The sequence below is a fragment of the Oncorhynchus mykiss genome, chromosome 8, assembly GCF_013265735.2.
Source record: "Oncorhynchus mykiss isolate Arlee chromosome 8, USDA_OmykA_1.1, whole genome shotgun sequence".
Taxonomy (NCBI): Eukaryota; Metazoa; Chordata; class Actinopteri; order Salmoniformes; family Salmonidae; genus Oncorhynchus; species Oncorhynchus mykiss.
This window is the reverse complement of record NC_048572.1, coordinates 73,147,296-73,167,518: the sequence shown is the minus strand read 5'-3', so window position 1 is coordinate 73,167,518 and position 20,223 is coordinate 73,147,296. Positions and strand designations below refer to the sequence as shown.

Sequence of the window (20,223 nt, the reverse complement as noted above, 5' to 3'; positions counted from 1 at the left end):
TGGCAACAATGCAAAACGTCATGTTTGGCGTAAAAGCAACACAGCTGAACACACCATCCCCACTGTCAAACATGGTGGTGGCAGCATCATGGTTTGGGCCTGCTTTTCTTCAGCAGGGACAGGGAAGATGGTTAAAATTGATGGGAAGATGGATGGAGCCAAATACAGGACCATTCTGGAAGAAAACCTGATGGAGTCTGCAAAAGACCTGAGACTGGGACGGAGATTTGTCTTCAAACAAGACAATGATCCAAAACATAAAGCAAAATCTACAATGGAATGGTTCAAAAATAAACATATCCAGGTGTTAGAATGGCCAAGTCAAAGTCCAGACCTGAATCCAATCGAGAATCTGTGGAAAGAACTGAAAACTGCTGTTCACAAATGCTCTCCATCCAACCTCACTGAGCTCGAGCTGTTTTGCAAGGAGGAATGGGGAAAAAATTCAGTCTCTCGATGTGCAAAACTGATAACGTACCTCAACCGACTTACAGCTGTAATCGCAGCAAAAGGTGGCGCTACAAAGTATTAACTTAAGGGGGCTGAATAATTTTGCACGCCCAATTTTTCAGTTTTTGATTTGTTAAAAAAGTTTGAAATATCCAATAAATGTCGTTCCACTTCATGATTGTGTCCCACTTGTTGTTGATTCTTCACAAAAAAATACACTTTTATATCTTTATGTTTGAAGCCTGAAATGTGGCAAAAGGTCGCAAAGTTCAAGGGGGCCGAATACTTTCGCAAGGCACTGTATATTGCAAACCATATGAATACAATGTACTGTATACAGTGGGGCAAAAAAGTATTTAGTCAGCCACCAATTGTGCAGGTTCTCCCACTTAAAAAGATGAGAGAGGCCTGTACTTTTCATCATAGATACACTTCAACTATGACAGACAAAATGAGGGAAAAAAATCCAGAAAATCACATTGTAGGATTTGTAATTAATTTATTTGCAAATGATGATGGAAAATAAGTATTTGGTCACCTACAAACAAGCAAGATTTCTGGCTCTCACAGACCTGTAACTTCTTCTTTAAGAGGCTCCTCTGTCCTCCACTCGTTACCTGTATTAATGGCACCTGTTTGAACTTGTTATCAGTATAAAAGACACCTGTCCACAACCTCAAACAGTCACACTCCAAACTCCACTATGGCCAAGACCAAAGAGCTGTCAAAGGACACCAGAAACAAAATTGTAGACCTGCACCAGGCTGGGAAGACTGAATCTGCAATAGGTTAGCAGCTTGGTTTGAAGAAATCAACTGTGGGAGCAATTATTAGGAAATGGAAGACATACAAGACCATTGATCATCTCCCTCGATCAAGATCTCACCCCGTGGGGTCAAAATGATCACAAGAATGGTGAGCAAAAATCCCAGAACCACACGGGGGGACCTAGTGAATGACCTGCAGACAGCTGGGACCAAAGTAACAAAGCCTACCATCAGTAACACACTACGCCGCCAGGGATTCAAATCCTGCAGTGCCAGACGTGTTCCCCTGCTTAAGCCAGTAAATGTCCAGGCCCATCTGAAGTTTGCTAGAGAGCATTTGGATGATCCAGAAGAAGATTGGGATAATGTCATGTGGTCAGATGAAACCAAAATATAACTTTTTGGTAAAAACTCAACTCGTCGTGTTTGGAGGACAAAGAATGCTGAGTTGCATTCAAAGAACACCATACCTACTGTGAAGCATGGGGGTGGAAACATCATGCTTTGGGGCTGTTTTTCTGCAAAGGGACCAGGACGACTGATCCGTGTAAAGGAAAGAAAGAATGGGGCCATGTATCGTGAGATTTTGAGTGAAAACCTCCTTCCATCAGCAAGGGCATTGAAGATGAAACTTGGCTGGGTCTTTCAGCATGACAATTATCCCAAACACACCGCCCGGGCAACGAAGGAGTGGCTTCATAAGAAGCATTTCAAGGTCCCGGAGTGGCCTAGCCAGTCTCCAGATCTCAGCCCCATAGAAAATCTTTGGAGGGAGTTGAAAGTCCGTGTTGCCCAGCAACAGCCCCAAAACATCACTGCTCTAGAGGAGATCTGCATGGAGGAATGGCCCAAAATACCAGCAACAGTGTGTGAAAACCTTGTTTTCACACACTTACAGTGTGACTTACAGAAAGACTTACAGAAAACTTTTGACCTCTGTCATTGCCAACAAAGGGTATATAACAAAGTATTGAGATTAACTTTTGTTATTGACCAAATACTTATTTTCCACCATAATTTGCAAATAAATTCATTAAACATCCTACAATGTGATTTTCTGGATTTTTTTCTCTCATTTTGTCTGTCATAGTTGAAGTGTACCTATGATGAAAATTACAGGCCTCTCTCATCTTTTTAAGTGGGAGAACTTGCACAATTGGTGGCTGACTAAATACTTTTTTTTGCCCCACTGTATTTCTACTTATCAATTATTTAAAAAATATATAATTATTTACTCAACTTGACCATTCCCACTATGAAATCTCAAAGGAGAGTCTCTCAGATTATATTGTGTCTTGTATTTCATGGTCCCCAAGTAGGCTACCTATGTAACTACTTTACCTTGGTCAGGGAACTCTGTAACTATTCCAATAGAAGGAGTGAAACAGCCATTGTTCCTTTCAGATTTAAGAGTGGTACAGGGAAATAAACTTTTTTGTACTCAGCTGCCATTCTTTTTAAGAGTGGTACAGGGAAAGAAACCTTTTTGTACTCAACTGCCATTATGTTTAAGAGTGGTACAGGGAAAGAAACCTTTTTGTACTCAACTGCCATTCTTTTTAAGAGTGGTACAGGGAAAGAAACCTTGTTGTACTCAACTGCCATTATTTTAAAGAGTGGTACAGGGAAAGAAACCTTTTTGTACTCAGCTGGCATTATTTGGAATAGTCTTCCAAAGAAGTTCATGGTCGGTTTCAAGTTCTCACTGAAAGAATGACTAAACAGTAGCATGTCTCAACACTGAGCTGTAAGACTACAGTACGTGGACGAGAAGAACATGCACAGTTTAGCATATGGGCTGACTTTTGGTGCCTATTGTGTGTTATATTGTGATTGTCTTTTATATATTAGGGATTGATTGTTGTATATATATTAAGGGTACGTGAGACAAGGGTGATGTACCTTTTCAGTGTTGTTTTCTATGTAACTTTACAATTAGCTCATTTAGTGAAAACTCTCAGCATTGTATCGAATGCTGTGTAATGGCCTCTGCCCACTTCCATTAATGGCACTCCAAATGATCCCTAATGGCTTAACAGCATGTGTCAAAGCAGAAGAGAGAGAGGCACTCAAGAGGCTGGTGAAGATAACACTTATCAACTTCCAGACCGACAGACAAAGCTGGCAACCATGCCAGGCAGTTTTAACCTCTAATGCTCCTGATTTTTATAACGTTTCCTTTTGTCCTTCGTGAAGAAGATCTCAGGTTATTTGACTATAAGTGATAGTGCTTGGCTTGTTTTGGCATTGATGCTGTTCCTTTGTTCACACTAATGGAATTCTCTGTGCAGGCTTCAATGGCAAAGTCTTTTATTAAACATCCTATTCATCCTTTTGATTTTGCCCTTTTCAAATGTTCTCTTTTGAGCTCCCTGCTTTCAAACATTGTATTTCATTTCATCATCATTTCTGTTGATACTACTAATACTGTATTTTATTGTATGATAACTTAGAAATATAATTTTCTTAGATTTAATCACTTAAAATGAAAATAACATTTACAATAATGATGTGACTCTACTGTACAATGCCAAAAACAACCAACAAAAAAACAAGCACGAGGATGACCAAACACGGCACTGCTTTTTAAAATCCATTTTATTGACAGACTTTATCTTGCCCTCAGAACAATGCAACGAGATTAAGGTGCTGATGAGCACAGAGGAATAAATACACCAATAAATACAGTATTGACTGAACTAGCCTGACTGGCTCTGCTTCAGAGTTGGGTTCTATTTCAATTTAATTCAGTCCATTCAGGAAGTACACTGACTTCCAAATTCTCGTTGATGAAAATTGGAATTTAAATTTCAGCATACTTCAGGAATTGACATGGACTTGACCCCAACCCTGCCATGCTTTCAAACCTGTCTTTCAGACCCTCACCACAAGCACACTTACCATTAAGACATGTAGGACAACATGGAAGGCAGGCAAGCTTTCTTCTTCCAGCTGAAATCATATGAGAATGCAATAACAACAGAAACTGCATTTTTGAAGAGAGTAAAGATATCTCTTTGGCAGAGACGTTCTAATGTGAACATAATATTTAATGGCCTGCAAATGAGGAGAGGACTGGGGAGCAGAACATTTAACATGGTTTAGAAAAAAAGTATGTCTCTGCCATGTAAATCAAATACAAAACTACAATTACCATCAGTACTTTAATTCATGAATAGCAATTCGTTATGACCCTTTTAAACAATCCATGGAGAACAACAATGAGAAATTAACTGAGGTTGTTAACATGTTATTACACATTAGTCTTATGGTTTGATAATGATTTTGAAGGGTTAAGATATATTATTGATATAGCTGTTGATATAGAGTTCAACATCCTGATTTCATAAGTGACCATATCCTTTTTAAGTAAAAAAAAAAAATGTTTTACCAAAAAACGTGGCAAACTCAATCCCTAAAAATGCTAATACATGTTTTCACATTCACCGGGAATCTCACATACTGAGTCATTTCACACGTCGAGAGGAACGTGATATAACAGAGCTCTACAGTGCGACCATTTTACTCGCATATACGCCTAAATATTTGGCTGTGCGACCTGGAATTTTAATTGAGGAGCACCAGTGCACCTAGAAACAAATCACCCAGATGATGATTGTTGCAATGATTACTTCACTGTACCACAGGCCCTGAGTGCCATGGAGAACACACTGAGACCAGATTCATGACCATCATGCTTGCATCATTACTAAAAAGAAAACGGCTTCATATTTTTTATTGCGCTCCTAAATGTCTTTGTGTGCTCCTAAATGTCTTTGTGTGCTCCTAAATGTCTTTGTGTGCTCCTAAATGTCTTTGTGTGCTCCTAAATGTCTTTGTGTGCTCTTAAATGTATTTGTGCGCCCCTAAATTGTTTAACTGCTGCTGCTTCCCTTAGACCACAGACATTGTCAATTTGGTACTGGCACTTACCCTGTATATAGCGTCCTCTCTTATTTCTCACATTTTTTTATTTATTGTATTTTTTATTAGTTATACTATTTTGATATTAAATACTGCACTGTTGGGTAGGGCTTGCAATTTATGCATTTCACTGTACTTGTGCATGTGACAAATAAAACGTGAAACTTGACAGAGAGCAGACCAGAACACACCAGACCAGAGCACACCAGACCAGAGCAGAGCACACCAGACCAGACCAGAACACACCAGACCAGACCAGAGCACACCAGACCAGAGCAGAGCACACCAGACCAGAGCAGAGCACACCAGACCAGACCAGAGCACACTAGAGCAGAGCAGAGCACACTAGAGCAGAGCACACCAGACCAGACCAGACAGATGGTCACAGGCATATATGGAAAAGACATGGTCAAAGAAAACGTGAGTGTGATGAAATGTCACAATGATGCTAGATCCATGGATTAGAATTAAACATCCCAACAAAGAATCCAGAGTCATAATCCTTTCTGGGAAAGGAAGATAGGTCAAAGGTCATATTTGGTTTGGGTATCAGACAGTCCACCTCACAAGTACTAATCTTTTAAAGATAATTCAATCAAAAAGCACAGAGTCTGGGCAAACTTTACTAGGACACGAAAATAAAAAGTAGTAGCCTATTACTAAATGGTCCACTGTACTGTAGTTAGTAAGGGCTTGTTAGGGGCGTGCAGAGACAGAGATAGACATAGGTCCCACACAACTTTCCTCTTTCTCCAATAACTACTGAGTGTACACAAAGATAGTCTAGAGTTAAAGCAAATGCCTCTCAGTTGGAATTGGCAGCCACAGTCCCTCAGTGTTGAATGAGAGGGCTAGCTTCACTCCACCTTGCATGTCACAAAGAGGGCAAAGCACTGTTTTGACCATGTTAGGAGGACTCCTCTACTGTACTGTATATACTGTCCATCCACAGAAGGGCTTTAGTTCAACAACTACAGAACAATAGGAGTTTGATAACTCTTCCCTACAGTGCCTAGTGGGAGTTCCATACACTTCTACAGTTCCAGTCCCCTCTCTGGTTTAGATCAGACCCACTCCTGCATGGAGCGCTTGCAGTACAGTATGTGTCTCTGCGTGCTCTTCCTCCTGAACTGGAAGACGGTGTAGAGTAGGACCATCATGCACAGCGCCAGGATACAGGGGATGGCGATAGCCACGGCCTTCTCCGTGCCCCCCGTGCTGTCCAGCTTGATGATGATGTCCACGTCACCACTGCTGCTGTCGTAGTGGCGCTCCTCCACCTCCGGAGGGCTCCAGTCCCAGTCGGGGTCAGCTGGTAGGCCGTCACAGCCCATGAAGTCCCTCAGGATTGAGCGGGGGTAGCCCGGCTCCACACGCAACCGCTGGTTGTTGAACTTCCAATACTCCTTCCCCTTGTAGAAGTAGGTGAATCCTGTTCAAAGGAGGAGGAAAAAAACTCAACATTTAAACATTCATACAAGCTAATAGTTTCTCCTTAACTTTGGTTTGCTAGTTTTATAACCCAATCTTTACTTTCTGTACTGAGAAGCAAGGCATAAGTAGACTATATAAAGAGAAAATAGGCCTATTTTAGTCATTATAAAGAGATGTGATGCAGAAATGAAGGATGATATAGAGCAGGGGTATTCAGCTCTTACCCTACGAGATCCAGAGTCTGCTGGTTTTCTGTCCTACCTGATAATTAATTTCACCCACCTGGTCTCCCAGGTCTAAATTAGACCCTGATTAGAGAGGAACAATGAAAAAAATGCTATGGAACTGGCTTTGAAGTCTGGAGTTGAGTTTGAGGGGTATAGAGGGAGGAACGGATGGCCTACCGTTGGCCTTGTCCACAAACGCTCCCTGAGGAGAGTCAGGGATGCCCTTCCACACTGTGATGGGTTTGGGGTAACCAGGGTCCATGTTTCTCATGTCTTCATTGTACCTCCAATATCTAATGCCAGGTAGGAAAGAAACACTGCGGTCAATATCCAGAAAGACTACACACACAAACACACAGTCACATGCACCAACATTATAATCTCATGATCCTATACATACACACAACTGTTTAGGATCAAGATAATTGAATTATGTCAAACCCAGAGGGATGAAGTCATGTTTATATGCAACAGTTTGCTACAGAATAATGACAAAGCATTTTATCTTCTCTCACAACAGGGTTAGGACCTCATATGATTTCATCTATCATGACAGATCCACCAAATGTTTGAGTCACGTTAGTATACAGTAAATCATGTACTAATTATAGCATCTCACAGTGAGCTTTATATCAGCTAGCCTTTTTTCACAGTCAGTGGTGTACCACAGTTTAGAGAAAAATTAGAAGTTTCATTGCCGTGGAAAGAAGTGGACCACAGTACGGCGTGGTGAGCGTACATTTTCCTTTTATTTCAAATGCCGCCAACAAAACAACAAACAACCGTGAAGCTTACAGGGCTATAGTGCCACTAACAAAAGTCAACTACCCACACTGATTCCCAATCAGAGACAACGATAGACAGCTGACCTTGATTGAGAACCATACCCGGTCAAAACATAGAAATAAAGAAACCTAGAAAACAAAACATAGAATGTCCACCCCACATCACACCCTGACCTAACCAAATAGAGAAATAAAACGTCTCTCTAAGGTCAGGGCGTGACAGTACCCCCCCCCCCCCAAAGGTGCTGACTCTGGCCGCAAAACCTGAACCTATAGGGGAGGGTCCAGGTGGGCATCTAGCTGGGGTGGCGGCTCTGGTGCGGGACGTAGACCCCGTTCCACCTCTGGCTCACCCCACTTTGGTGGCGCCTCTGGTGTGGGGACCCTCGCCGCCGACCCTGGACTGTGGACTCTCTCTGCGGGCCCCGGACTGGGGACCCTCGGACTGGGCACCCTCGCCGCGGGCCCCGGACTGGGCACCCTCGCCGCGGGCCCCGGACTGGGCACCCTCGCCACGGGCCCCGGACTGGGCACCCTTGTTGCGGGCCCCGGACTGGGGGCCATCGCTGGAGGCTTCGTGCCATGAGTCCTCACTGGAGGCTTCATGCCTTGGATCATCACTGGAGGCTTCGTCCCATGGATCATCACTGGAGGTTTCGTGCCATGGATCATCACTGGAGGCTTCTTGCCATGTATCATTACTGGAGGCGTTGTGCCATGGATCATCACTGGAGGCTTCGTGCCATGGATCCTCACTGGAGGCTTCTTGCCATGGATCATCACTGGGGGCTTCGTGCCATGGATCATCACTGGACCGGAGAGACACACAGGAGGCCTGGCTCTGGGAGCAGGCACAGGACTAACCAGGCTGGGAAGACATACAGGAGGCCTTGTTCTGGGAGCGGGGACAGGATACACTGGGCCGTGAAGGCGCACTGGAGGTCTCGAGCGTAGAGCCTGCACAACCCGTCCTGGCCGGATGGTTACTTTGGCCCGGCACATGCGGGGCGCAGGCACAGGACGCACTGGGCTGTGCAGATGCACCGGAGACACAGTGCGCAGAGCCGGCGCAGGATATCCTTGGCCGTAGAGACGTACTGGCGGCCAGATGCGCTGAGCCAGCACCCTCCGACCTGGCTGGATGCCCACTCTAGCCCGGCCGATTCAGGGAGCTGGAAGGTAGAGCACCGGGCTGTGAACGCGCACTGGAGACACCGTGCGCTCCACCACATAACACGGTGCCTGACCAGTACGATGCTCGCCACGGTAAGCACAGGGAGTTGGCTCAGGTCTATAACCCAACTCCGCCAATCTCCCCGTGTGCCTCCTACCAAACATTTTTTGGGGCTGCCTCTTGTGCATGCCTTGTTGAGCCAACTCCTCGTAGCGTAGCTGTTCCGCCTTTGCTGCCTCCAGCTCCTCCTTGGGATGACAATATTCCCCAGCCTGCCTCCAGGGTCCTTTACTGTCCAGGATTTCCTCCCAAGTCCATGAGTCCCCCTTACTACGCTGCTTGGCCCTTTTGTGGTGGGTAGTTCTGTCACGGCCGTCGAAAGAAGTGGACCAAAGTTCATACATTTTCCCTTTATTTCAAATGTCGCCACCAAAACAACAAACAAAGAAACAGGGCTATAGTGCCACTAACAAAAGTCAAATACCTACACTGAAAGGAGGGAAAAAGGGCTACCTAAGTATGATTCCAAATCAGAGACAACGATAGACAGCTGTCCCTGATTGAGAACCATACCCGGCCAAAACATAGAAATAAAGAAACATAGAATACAAAACATAGAAGGCCCACCCCACATCACACCCTGACCTAACCAAATAGAGAAATAAAACAGCTCTCTAAGGTCAGGGCGTGACATTCATAGCTAATCTCATAGATAACATTTTGCCATGAGGCTGAGATTATAATTATTTTCAGATTTAAAGCTAATTTCCTGTAATTCTAAAAATGTTGCTATGCTTATGACGTGTTCCTATGCTATCTGGGGAGGGGGCACAACCTCCAGGGGGACCCCAGAGCTCGTGGGCCCCCCCACATTGCCGGGGCTGCGGGGGTGAGTGATACGCCAGTGATCATTGTCATTGACAAAACTAATACAGTATCATGTATAACCTATAATTCACAATCTAACCAATTTAATGCAACAGATAGATGGAAAATTCTAGAATCAGCTACACTTTTGGATAAAATCAATGTATCGTAATGGATAAATGAAAAGGTCAAACAGACCTGTCTCCCTTGAAGAAATATGTCTTGGCTACGTCCTCCCACCATACAGCAGTCTCTATACTCTGGGTGGGCATCCCACTCCCAAACAGAGAGATGTCCTGAGGGTAGGTGGGCTGCAAAGTAGTGTCCTTGAACACCCAGAACCGGTTTCCTAAAACAAACACAGTCACAAATGGATCAGTGATCATATTTGTCCAGTAATCACAAACAGAGCCTGGGTCCAAGCATTATGTTTTATACTTTTGCTAGGAAATAGCCCTTGCTTTTTGCAGTAACATGATGAGCATTATTGCCGTATAGCTGCTTAATTCAGTCTAATAATAAGGCCTTATTAGCATCGTTCAGACAGATGTAAAGAGCTACTATAGTGTTGTGAGTATATTAAAGCTACTATAGTGTTCTGAGTATATTAGAGCTAAGATAGCATTGTGAGTATATTAGACCTAAGATAGCATTGTGAGTATATTAGACCTAAGATAGCATTGTGAGTATATTAGAGCTAAGATAGCATTGTGAGTATATTAGAGCTAAGATAGCATTGTGATTATATTAGAGCTAAGATAGCATTGTGAGTATATTAAAGCGAAGATAGTGTTCTGAGGTTCTGCATTGGAGATGACCCGATACCAACGGTGTCTGAGCAACCCATCAAGAGCCTGGGTAGATGGTACAACGAAAGCCTCCGGGATAAAGATCAAGTGCAGCAAGTAAGGCAGGACATCGCCGACGGTCTTGAGAACATCAACAAGACCCTACTGCCTGGGAGGCTCAAGCTTTGGTGCCTACAGTTTGGACTTCTCCCCCGGGTAATGTGGCCAGTCACCGTCTATGAGGTCCCAATAACAACAGTGGAGAAGATGGAGCGAACCATTACCTCATACGTGAAGAAATGGCTGGGTGTCCCACGATGCTTGAGTAACATCGGCCTCTATGGCAAAGGGGTCCTTGAACTACCTCTTACAAGTCTAACGGAGGAGTACAAGTGCTCTAAAGTAAGACTTCAGATGACATTGAAGGACTCTAAAGACCAGACCATTAGCAAGGCTGCACCTCCCCTACAAACTGGACGGAAATGGACATCATCCAAGGCTGTGCAGCAAGCAACATCAGCCCTGAGACACCAAGACATTGTGGGGAATATCCAGCATGGAAGAGGAGGCTTTGGCCTGGCAGCAAGCAAACCAACGTTCCATAAGGCAACAACATCTGAACGCAGGAAGCTGGTGGTCGAGGAGGTGCGCAGACAGGAGGAGACTGCAAGAAGTGCAAAGGCTGTCTCTCTTGCTAAACAAGGGCAATGGACGCGGTGGGAAGGCCTGGAGAGGAGAAAGATCAACTGGAGTGAGCTTTGGCAAATGGAGGCAAGCAACATCAGCTTCATCATAAGAGCTGTTTATGATGTGTTTCCATCACCAAAAAAATCTACATCAATGGTATGGCGAGGACTCGACCTGCCCCCTCTGCCCAGCTCCAGCGACTCTCAGGCATATAATGACAGGTTGCAAGACCAGCCTCTCACAAGGCCGCTACACCTGGAGGCACAAACAGGTCCTCGAGAGCCTGGCTGCAGCACTTGAGACCAAGAGGAGTGCAACCAATTCATTACCTCCAAAAACAAGCAATCCTGTCAAAACAACAACATTCATCCGGGAGGGACAGAAAAGGCCCAAGTATCCTCCTACAAAGCCAGAAACTGGACACCTAGCCATGGCCCGGGACTGGAAGATGCTTGTCGATATTGGCCAGCAACTAATTTTTCCACCTGAGATTGCTTCTACCAACCTTAGGCCAGACATGGTACTCTGGTCCCCTTCACGAAAGGCTGTGTACATCATAGAGCTCACAGTCCCGTGGGAAAACTCTGTTGAAGAGGCCTACGAGCGTAAGAAACTGCGTTACACAGAGTTGGCAGCAGACGCAACTCAGCGTGGCTGGAATGCAAAAGTCTGGCCAGTTGAAGTGGGATGCAGAGGATTCGTGGCTTCTTCCACCATCAGGTTGCTGAAAGAACTTGGAATCCATGGACAGGCTCTGCGGCAGACCGTCAGAGCAGTTTCTCAAGCAGCTGAAAGAGGCAGCCAGTGGATCTGGATTAAACGGAAGGACCCTTGCTGGGCTATAACTTCATGACCCCCCACCCCCACCTGAGAACTCAATTCAGATCCCTCCAACTTGAGGAGGGCATATGAGGTATGCGGTCAGCTGTCGGACTGGCTCAGGGAAGAGGACGCCCCTGCCTTGCATAGTCCCGTGGGACATCTTAATTGGGCATGGGACACAAGCTAAGGCTTGATCACCCTTTAGCTGGCCACCTTTGATGAGAGTGTTTAGTGATTAAAGGCCGAAACACCCACTGATTCGAAGGCACACTACTGAGGATGTGTCCCAAAATTGACATCTTAACCCAGTCTAAGAAATAAACCTCCCATGCCACTCTGTCAACATCACGGCAAATCTCATGCGAGTGCATTCCATCTATTGGCACAATGGACAGTTTTTAACATCTCGTCCCGTGTTTTATGATTCTGTTGTGAGCATATTAGAGCTAAGATACTGTATTGTTGTGAGTATAAATAAAATAAAATAAAATAGTGTCTGTCACATGCGCTGAATACAACACTTACCATGAATGGTTTACTTACAAGCCCTTAACCAACAATGCAGTTTTAAGAATCTTAGCTAAGATACTGTTGGAGTATATTAGAGCTAAAATAGTGTTGTGAGTATATTAGAGCTAAGATAGTGTTGGAGTATATTAGATCTAAAATAGTGTTGTGAGTATATTAAAGCTAAGAGAGTGTTGTGAGTATATTACAGCTAGGGCAGTGTTGTGAGTATATTAAAGCTAAGATAGTGCTGCGAGTATATTAGAGCTAAGATAGTGTTGTGAGTATATTAAAGCTAGGATAGTGTTGTGAGTATATTAGAGCTAAGATAGTGTTGTGAGTATATTAAAGCTAAGATAGTGTTGTGAGTATATTAAAGCTACTATAGTGTTGTGAGTATATTAGAGCTAAGATAGTGTTGTGAGTATATTAGAGCTAAGATAGTGTTGTGAGTATTTTAATTGAACCTTTATTTAACTAGGCAAGCCAGTTAAGAATGAATTCTTATTTAGAATGACGGCCTACCCCGGCCAAACCTGGAAGACATTGGGCCAATTGTGCACCACCCTATTGGACTCCCAATCACAGCCAGATGTGTTGCAGCCTGGATTCAAACCAGGTACTGCAGTGACGCCTCTTACACTGAGATGCAGCGTCTTAGACCACTGCACCACTTACAACTAAGATAGTGTTGGAGTATATTACAGCTAAGATAGTGTTGGAGTATATTACAGCTAAGATAGTGTTGGAGTATATTACAGCTAAGATAGTGTTAGAGTATTTTACAGCTAAGATAGTGTTGGAGTATATTACAGCTAAGATAGTGTTGGAGTTTATTACAGCTAAGATAGTGTTGGAGTATATTACAGCTAAGATAGTGTTGGAGTATATTACAGCTAAGATAGTGTTAGAGTATTTTACAGCTAAGATAGTGTTGGAGTATATTACAGCTAAGATAGTGTTAGAGTATTTTAAAGTATTTTAAAGAGCTAATAATAGTCTTATGCGTGTATTAAAGAGCTACTCTACAGTAGTTTTATTATAGTGGATACGGAAAGGGGCAACTATAGCATTGTGAGTAAGTCCAGTCCAGCAAGTAGCTCCTCCATCAGGGAATAAATAAAGCATGAGACTCTTTGTGATCCTGCAGGAGGACAGATGTCATGTTAATCTGCCTGATGGAGGGGGGGCTGAAGGGATGGAGGAGGGGCTGAACTCTCACCCGTTATTATACAGTACAGTATCATAAATAACAAAATGGATGCTATTTAGAACATACAAGCAATATTTCTACTAATTGAAGTGGCATTCTCTTGTATACTTATTAATACAATATAAATTAAAAATAAATAAAAAAATACACACAAATCTAGTTGTTTCAATTAACTGGTTATTTTTTTTGTTTACTCAACTTTTTGGTCTAAGTTTAACCTGAATGTTAGGTTGCCCAACATGAGAAAACACACACAAAAATTCGGTCCACTTTAAATTGTGTGTTTGCTCAATTTGTCTCATATGTTCATTCAACTAGAAAAATTTATATTTTTGGCATCTTACAAAAAAAATATGTGGAACTAGTTACACAGCGCTTTTAACATACAATGTTTTCAATTTACATATTTGACACACGTTGACATACATGATTACATTTTGGATGTTCATTTATACAGTACTTGACATGACATGTTCAACAATGACATGTTGAATACGACTTACTGTATAAATGAACATGCACAATGTAATCATGTTTGTCAACGTGTGTTAAAAATTAAAAGCACTGTGTGTGTAACTAGTTCCAAAGCATTTTCTGGCATTTCTGCCAAAATAAATCATTTCTAGTTGGATGACACAAAAACTAAGTTGACTTCAATTTTGTCAACGTTATCTCATGTTGGAACTAAACATGTTAAATTCTGGTAACACTTTGACCAAAAAGCTGAGTAAACAAAACAAACATTTGTATTTCTTTTACAGTTATGACACTGTGATGACCACAAACAAAATACTTTGCTCTGTCTTTCTTTCTAAATTTCTCTCCTCTAACTAACCTTCAAACCTAATGCTACTTTCTGTTGATACAAGAGTAAAATAAGCTCCATTTCATCTCCTCCATCTCTCTTTCTCTCCCCTCTCGCTCTCATTCTCTTCTCTCACCTTTGAAGAAGACAAACTTCCCCTCGCTGTTTTCGTAGACGGCGTCGATCTTGGCGGGCAGGCCTCTCCAGAAGAAGTTGATCTCCATAGGGTAGCCAGGGACCACCGAGTTGTCCCTCACTCTCCAGAACCACTGGTCCTACACACATGTAGACAAAAACACATGATCTGTTTCATCATTTTCATCCCCTTCTCTCTACTGTAGAATTACCTAAACTCTGAAACCTGCTTCGCTGTCTAACACCAGGAGTGATGGATTCCACTGAAACCCTTCAGCGCCCATCTCTACCTCCTCATGCAAACCAACCTTTTTAACACTGTGTTCATGAGATTATATAGGTTAGACAAGGGTACATCATACAGTATCTGTACATGCCAACCTACCTTGAATACGAACAGCTCCTGTCTGAGGATGGCCAGGGTGTTGAAGCCTCCGTCACAGATGTTGGGATTGGCGTTGGGGTTGGAGGGTTTTGCGCCCTGAGGAGGGCGGTGGGGCCGGACCTGGCGGTCGTGCTTACGGGGTTCCGAGGGGGGGTGGAAGCGTGGGGGAGGGGCCGTGGGTGGGGCTCTGGTGGGCTGGGAGGACCTGTCTGGCGGACCTGGAGATGAATGGGACACATTAGCCTAGCCAGCTAACTAGCTAAGGGCATCACAAAATAACATTATCATTGTAATTATTTTGTCATTGAACATTTTAATTTAACTTTATCATTTAACATTTGTTCCTTCAATGAAAACAATGAAACTCATTTAAAAAAACATGTAGACTAGACAAATATTAACATACTACTTGGTTTAGTGTAATGAACAGATATTGAGGGCATGCTTATAATAAAATAAAATGTAGGAAATTCAGTACCATAGATAGACACAGTACCATAGATTTTCTGGATGCCCTGAAGGTCATCGTGAGGTAGTTTAAAGTTCTCTGTGTCCATGTACTGATAGAAGGGAGCCATAATGGCTGTGGGGTCATTGGAGTGCTCTAGGCCAAGGGCATGACCCAGCTCATGGACTGCCACCAGGAACAGGTCATTACCTGGGAAGGGCGATAGAGACTATGGATTAGAAACACACACGCACGCACACACCACAGGAGGCTGGTAGCACCTTACTTGGTGGAGGACAGGCACGTGGTAATGACTGGAGTGGAATAGGTGGAATGGTATCAAATACAGTGCCTTGCGAAAGTATTCGGCCCCCTTGAACTTTGCGACCTTTTGCCACATTTCAGGCTTCAAACATAAAGATATAAAACTGTATTTTTTTGTGAAGAATCAACAACAAGTGGGACACAATCATGAAGTGGAACGACATTTATTGGATATTTCAAACTTTTTTAACAAATCAAAAACTGAAAAATTGGGCGTGCAAAATTATTCAGCCCCCTTAAGTTAATACTTTGTTAAAATGCTGAGTTGCATCCAAAGAACACCATACCTACTGTGAAGCATGGGGGTGGAAACATCATGCTTTGGGGCTGTTTTTCTGCAAAGGGACCAGGACGACTGATCCGTGTAAAGGAAAGAATGTATCGTGAGATTTTGAGTGAAAACCTCCTACCATCAGCAAGGGCATTGAAGATGAAATGTGGCTGGGTCTTTCAGCATGACAATGATCCCAAACACACCGCCCGGGCAACGAAGGAGTGGCTTCGTAAGAAGCATTTCAAGGTCCTGGAGTGGCCTAGCCAGTCTCCAGATCTCAACCCCATAGAAAATCTTTGGAGGGAGTTGAAAGTCCGTGTTGCCCAGCAACAGCCCCAAAACATCACTGCTCTACAGGAGATCTGCATGGAGGAATGGGCCAAAATACCAGCAACAGTGTGTGAAAACCTTGTGAAGACTTACAGAAAACGTTTGACCTCTGTCATTGCCAACAAAGGGTATATAACAAAGTATTGAGATAAACTTTTGTTATTGACCAAATACTTATTTTCCACCATAATAATTTCGCTCATCAGATGGGAGCCCCCACCACTGAGAGGTGCAAGGTTGCCATGGTTATTTCCCTGCTGACTGGACGGGCATTGGAGTGGGCTACGGCCATCTGGGAGAGAGGAGAAGAGGAGCTGGTTTCATATGAGGGGTTCTTGGCTCTGTTCAGGGGGGTCTTCGACCATCCACTAGAGCGCAGAGATTGAGATGAGCACTTACTCCACCTACGGCAGGAAGGCCTGACAGCTGCAGAGTACGTCCTCACCTTCAGGACAGTGGCAGCATCCAACGGATGGAATGCACCCTATTCTGAAGAGGATTGCGCGAGGAGATCCAGATGGAGTTGGCGTGCCGAGATGACACCCTCTTCTTGGACGCACTTATCGTGATGTCCATCTGTCTGGATAACCTTCTGCGGGAGCGTCGGAACCACCATCACCTCTCTCCCTCCTTTGTTGACCAATCTGAGTCAGAGCCTGAACTCATGGAGATAGGGGCCAGGCGCCTCCCTGCGGCTGAGCGACACCGCCATAGACAGCTGGGGCTCTGTCCCTATTGTGGACAGGAGGGGCACCAGCTTCAGCAGTGTCCGATATGTCCCAACCCAGGGTCCACAAGAGCAGAGGGACGGAAGGTCCCATGATCATCCGTCTCCTAGGCTTGGCGCAACTATTCCACCATCCTCACTTTCCACCAAACCCTTTCTAGTGTCTATCACTAGCTGGCTGTCCCTCATATGCTGTATCTACTGCTCTAGTGGACTGCTGTGCTGCAGGGAATTTCAATGACGAATCCCTTGCCGTCTCACTGAACATCAAATCGAATCAAAAATCAAATCAAACTTTATTTTCCACATGCGCCGAATACAACAAGTGTAGACTTTACCATGAAATGTTTACTTACAAGTCCTTAACCAACAGTGCAGTTCAAGAAGAAGAAAATATTTACCAAGTAGGCTAAAATAAAAAGTAATAATAAAAAGTAACACAATAAGAATAACAATGACGAGGCTATATACAGGGGGCACCGGTACCGAGACAGTGTGCAGGGGTACAGGCTAGTTGAGGTAATCGTAGGTGGGGGTGAAGTGACTATGCATAGGTAACAAACAAACAGCGAGTAGCAGCAGTGTGCAAGAGGGGTGGGGTGGGATGGGAGGGAGGGGTCAATGTAAATTGTCCGGTGGCGGATTTTATGAATTGTTCAGCAGTCTAATGGTTTGGGGGTAGAAGCTGTTGAGGAGCCTTTTGGTCCTAGACTTGGCGTTCCGGTACCGCTTGCTGTGCGGTAGCAGAGAAAATAGTCTAAAACTTGGCTGACTGGAGTCTCTGGCAATTTTATGGGCTTTCCTCTGACACCGCCTATTATATAGGTCCTGAATGGCAGGAAGCTTGGCCCCAGTGATGTGCTGGGCCGTTCGCACTACCCTCTGTAGCGCCTTATGGTCAGATGCCGAGCAGTTGCCATACCAGGCGGAGATGCAACAGGTCAGGATGCTCTCGATGGTGCAGCTGTAGAACCTTTTGAGGATCTGGGGACCCATACCAAATCTTTTCAGTCTCTTGAGGGGAAAAGGTTTTATCGTGCCCTCTTCACGACTGTCTTGGTATGTTTGGACCATGATTGTTTGTTGATGATGTGGACACCAAGGAATTTGAAACTCTCGACCCGGTCCACTACAGCCCCATCGATGGTAATGGGCGCATGTTCGGCCCGCCTTTTCCTGTAGTCCACGATCAGCTCCTTTGTCTTGCTCACATTAAGGGAGAGGTTGTTGTCCTGGCACCACACTGCCAGTTCTCTGACCTCCTCCCTATAGGCCATCTCATCGTTGTTGGTGATCAGGCCTAACACTGTTGTGTCGTCAGCAAACGTAATGATGGTGTTGGAGTCGTGTTTGGCCACGCAGTCGTGGGTGAACAGGGAATACAGGTGGGGACTAACTGTGGGGCCCCAGTATTAAGGATCAGCGTGGCAGACGGGTTGTTGCCTACTCTTACCATCTGGGAGCGGCCTGTCAGGAAGTCCAGGATCCAGTTGCAGAGGGAGGTGTTTAGTCCCAGAGTCCTTAGCTTAGTGATGAGCTTCGTGGGCACTATGGTGTTGAACGCTGAGCTGTAGTCAATGAACAGCATTCTCACATAGGTGTTCCTTTTGTCCAGGTGAGAAAGGGCAGTGTGGAGTGCGATTGAGATTGTGTCATCTGTGGATCTGCGAATTGGGGTGCGTTTAGGGTGTCCGGGAGGATGCTGTTGATGTAAGCCATGAACAGCCTTTCAAAGCACTTCATGGCTACCGACATGAGTGCCACGTGGCGGTAATCATTTAGGCAGATTACCTTAGCTTCCTTGGGCACAGGGACTATGGTGGTCTGCTTGAAACATGTAGGTATTTCAGCCTCGGTCAGGGAGATGTTGAAAATGTTAGTGAAGACACTTTACAGTTCGCCACGCAACTTTGAGTACACGTCCTGGTAATCCGTCTGGCCCAGGGGCTTTGTGAATGTTGACCTGTTTGAAGGTTTTGTTCACATCGGCTACCAAGAGAGTTATCACACAGTCATCCAAAACAGCTGGTGCTCTCATGCATGCTTCAGTGTTGCTTGCCTCGAAGCGAACATAAAAGGCATTTAGCTCGACTGGTAGGCTCGCGTCACTGGGCAGCTCGCGTCTGGGTTTCCCTTTGTAACATTCCCTCATGCTCTCTTTCCTCTCCATTTCTGGTTCAAGCGTTGGCTGGACGACCTCTGGGATACGGGAATGTCACACATCACAGCACCACTCACTCTCACTGTGGGACATATGCATCAGGAAAGCCTTTCTTCCTCATCAACGGCTGTCACGTTTACTCCTGCTCCTCCCCTCTGGTGTTCGATGTCGCCGGTTTACTAAACACCAGTCCTGGCAACCCTTCATTATGCACACCTGCACCTCATCATCAGGCACACCTGGACCTTATCACTTCCCTGATTACTCCCCCTATATATAGCACTTAGTTGTTATTTCCCATCAGGCATTATTGTCTGTTACAAGTTCAGACGCATTCCTTGTTTTTTTATAGTTACATGTTCATTAATACTAAACTCTCAAACTGCACCTGCTTCCTGACTCCCTGCATCTACATTACAGATTGTCCCTCTTTATATACAGCAGCCTATTCTCCTATAAAGTGTGTTTATGATAGGCCTTTTAATGTGTATTTTAGTTTTGTTAAAGCCTAGTAAGGCTGAATTTAAGTAATTCAATTATTATACATTTTGTCAAACCTTTTTTATTAGAAAAAACACATAGGATATTGTAAAATATTATACACATGCTAATAATGCTGTTATTGATGTTAATCAGAGATATTCAGAATAAAGAAACTGCCACAAGATATGCGGCCCATTGCGTTTAATTTCTCATGATTATAACTAACATTGTAACATTGCATTCTTTTCCAAAATAACACAGGTAGGATTTCCTAGCATAGGTTTTCGTTTGGAATAATATAACTCTTGGAAGCCCACATTCAGCCTAGCGCTTGCACAGTTGTGTTGGAAAATGTGGCAAAGTACTCATTTATTAATTCTCCGCTATTTATAAAAAACCTTGGTGTCAAATTTTGTTTTATGGAAGGGGGGTTGCTTGCCTCACTTTTCTAGAAACAAATTCTGTTAAACAGTAAATCAACTTTGTCCATCCTAAACTGAAATTGA

At 44.1% G+C, this 20,223-nt stretch overlaps 1 protein-coding gene across 4 annotated transcripts in view; it reads right to left on the bottom strand.

The window, feature by feature from the left end:
• Nucleotides 1-5,399: 5,399 nt before the first annotated feature.
• The window catches only part of mmp16b (matrix metallopeptidase 16b (membrane-inserted)), a 41,291-nt gene continuing 26,467 nt past the window's right edge, over nucleotides 5,400-20,223 (bottom strand). For 2 of the 4 annotated variants that reach the window (XM_036986167.1, XM_036986166.1), the window contains 6 exons: nucleotides 15,467-15,628; nucleotides 14,971-15,188; nucleotides 14,587-14,725; nucleotides 9,827-9,977; nucleotides 6,980-7,095; nucleotides 6,206-6,573 (listed from right to left, as the gene is read on the bottom strand). In XM_036986167.1, coding sequence (XP_036842062.1) covers nucleotides 6,206-6,573; nucleotides 6,980-7,095; nucleotides 9,827-9,977; nucleotides 14,587-14,725; nucleotides 14,971-15,188; nucleotides 15,467-15,628 — 1,154 coding nt within the window. Of the gene's footprint in view, nucleotides 6,574-6,979; nucleotides 7,096-9,826; nucleotides 9,978-14,586; nucleotides 14,726-14,970; nucleotides 15,189-15,448; nucleotides 15,629-20,223 lie in introns of all 4 variants that reach the window. The other 2 variants (XM_036986164.1, XM_036986165.1) reach the window with 2 other exon arrangements.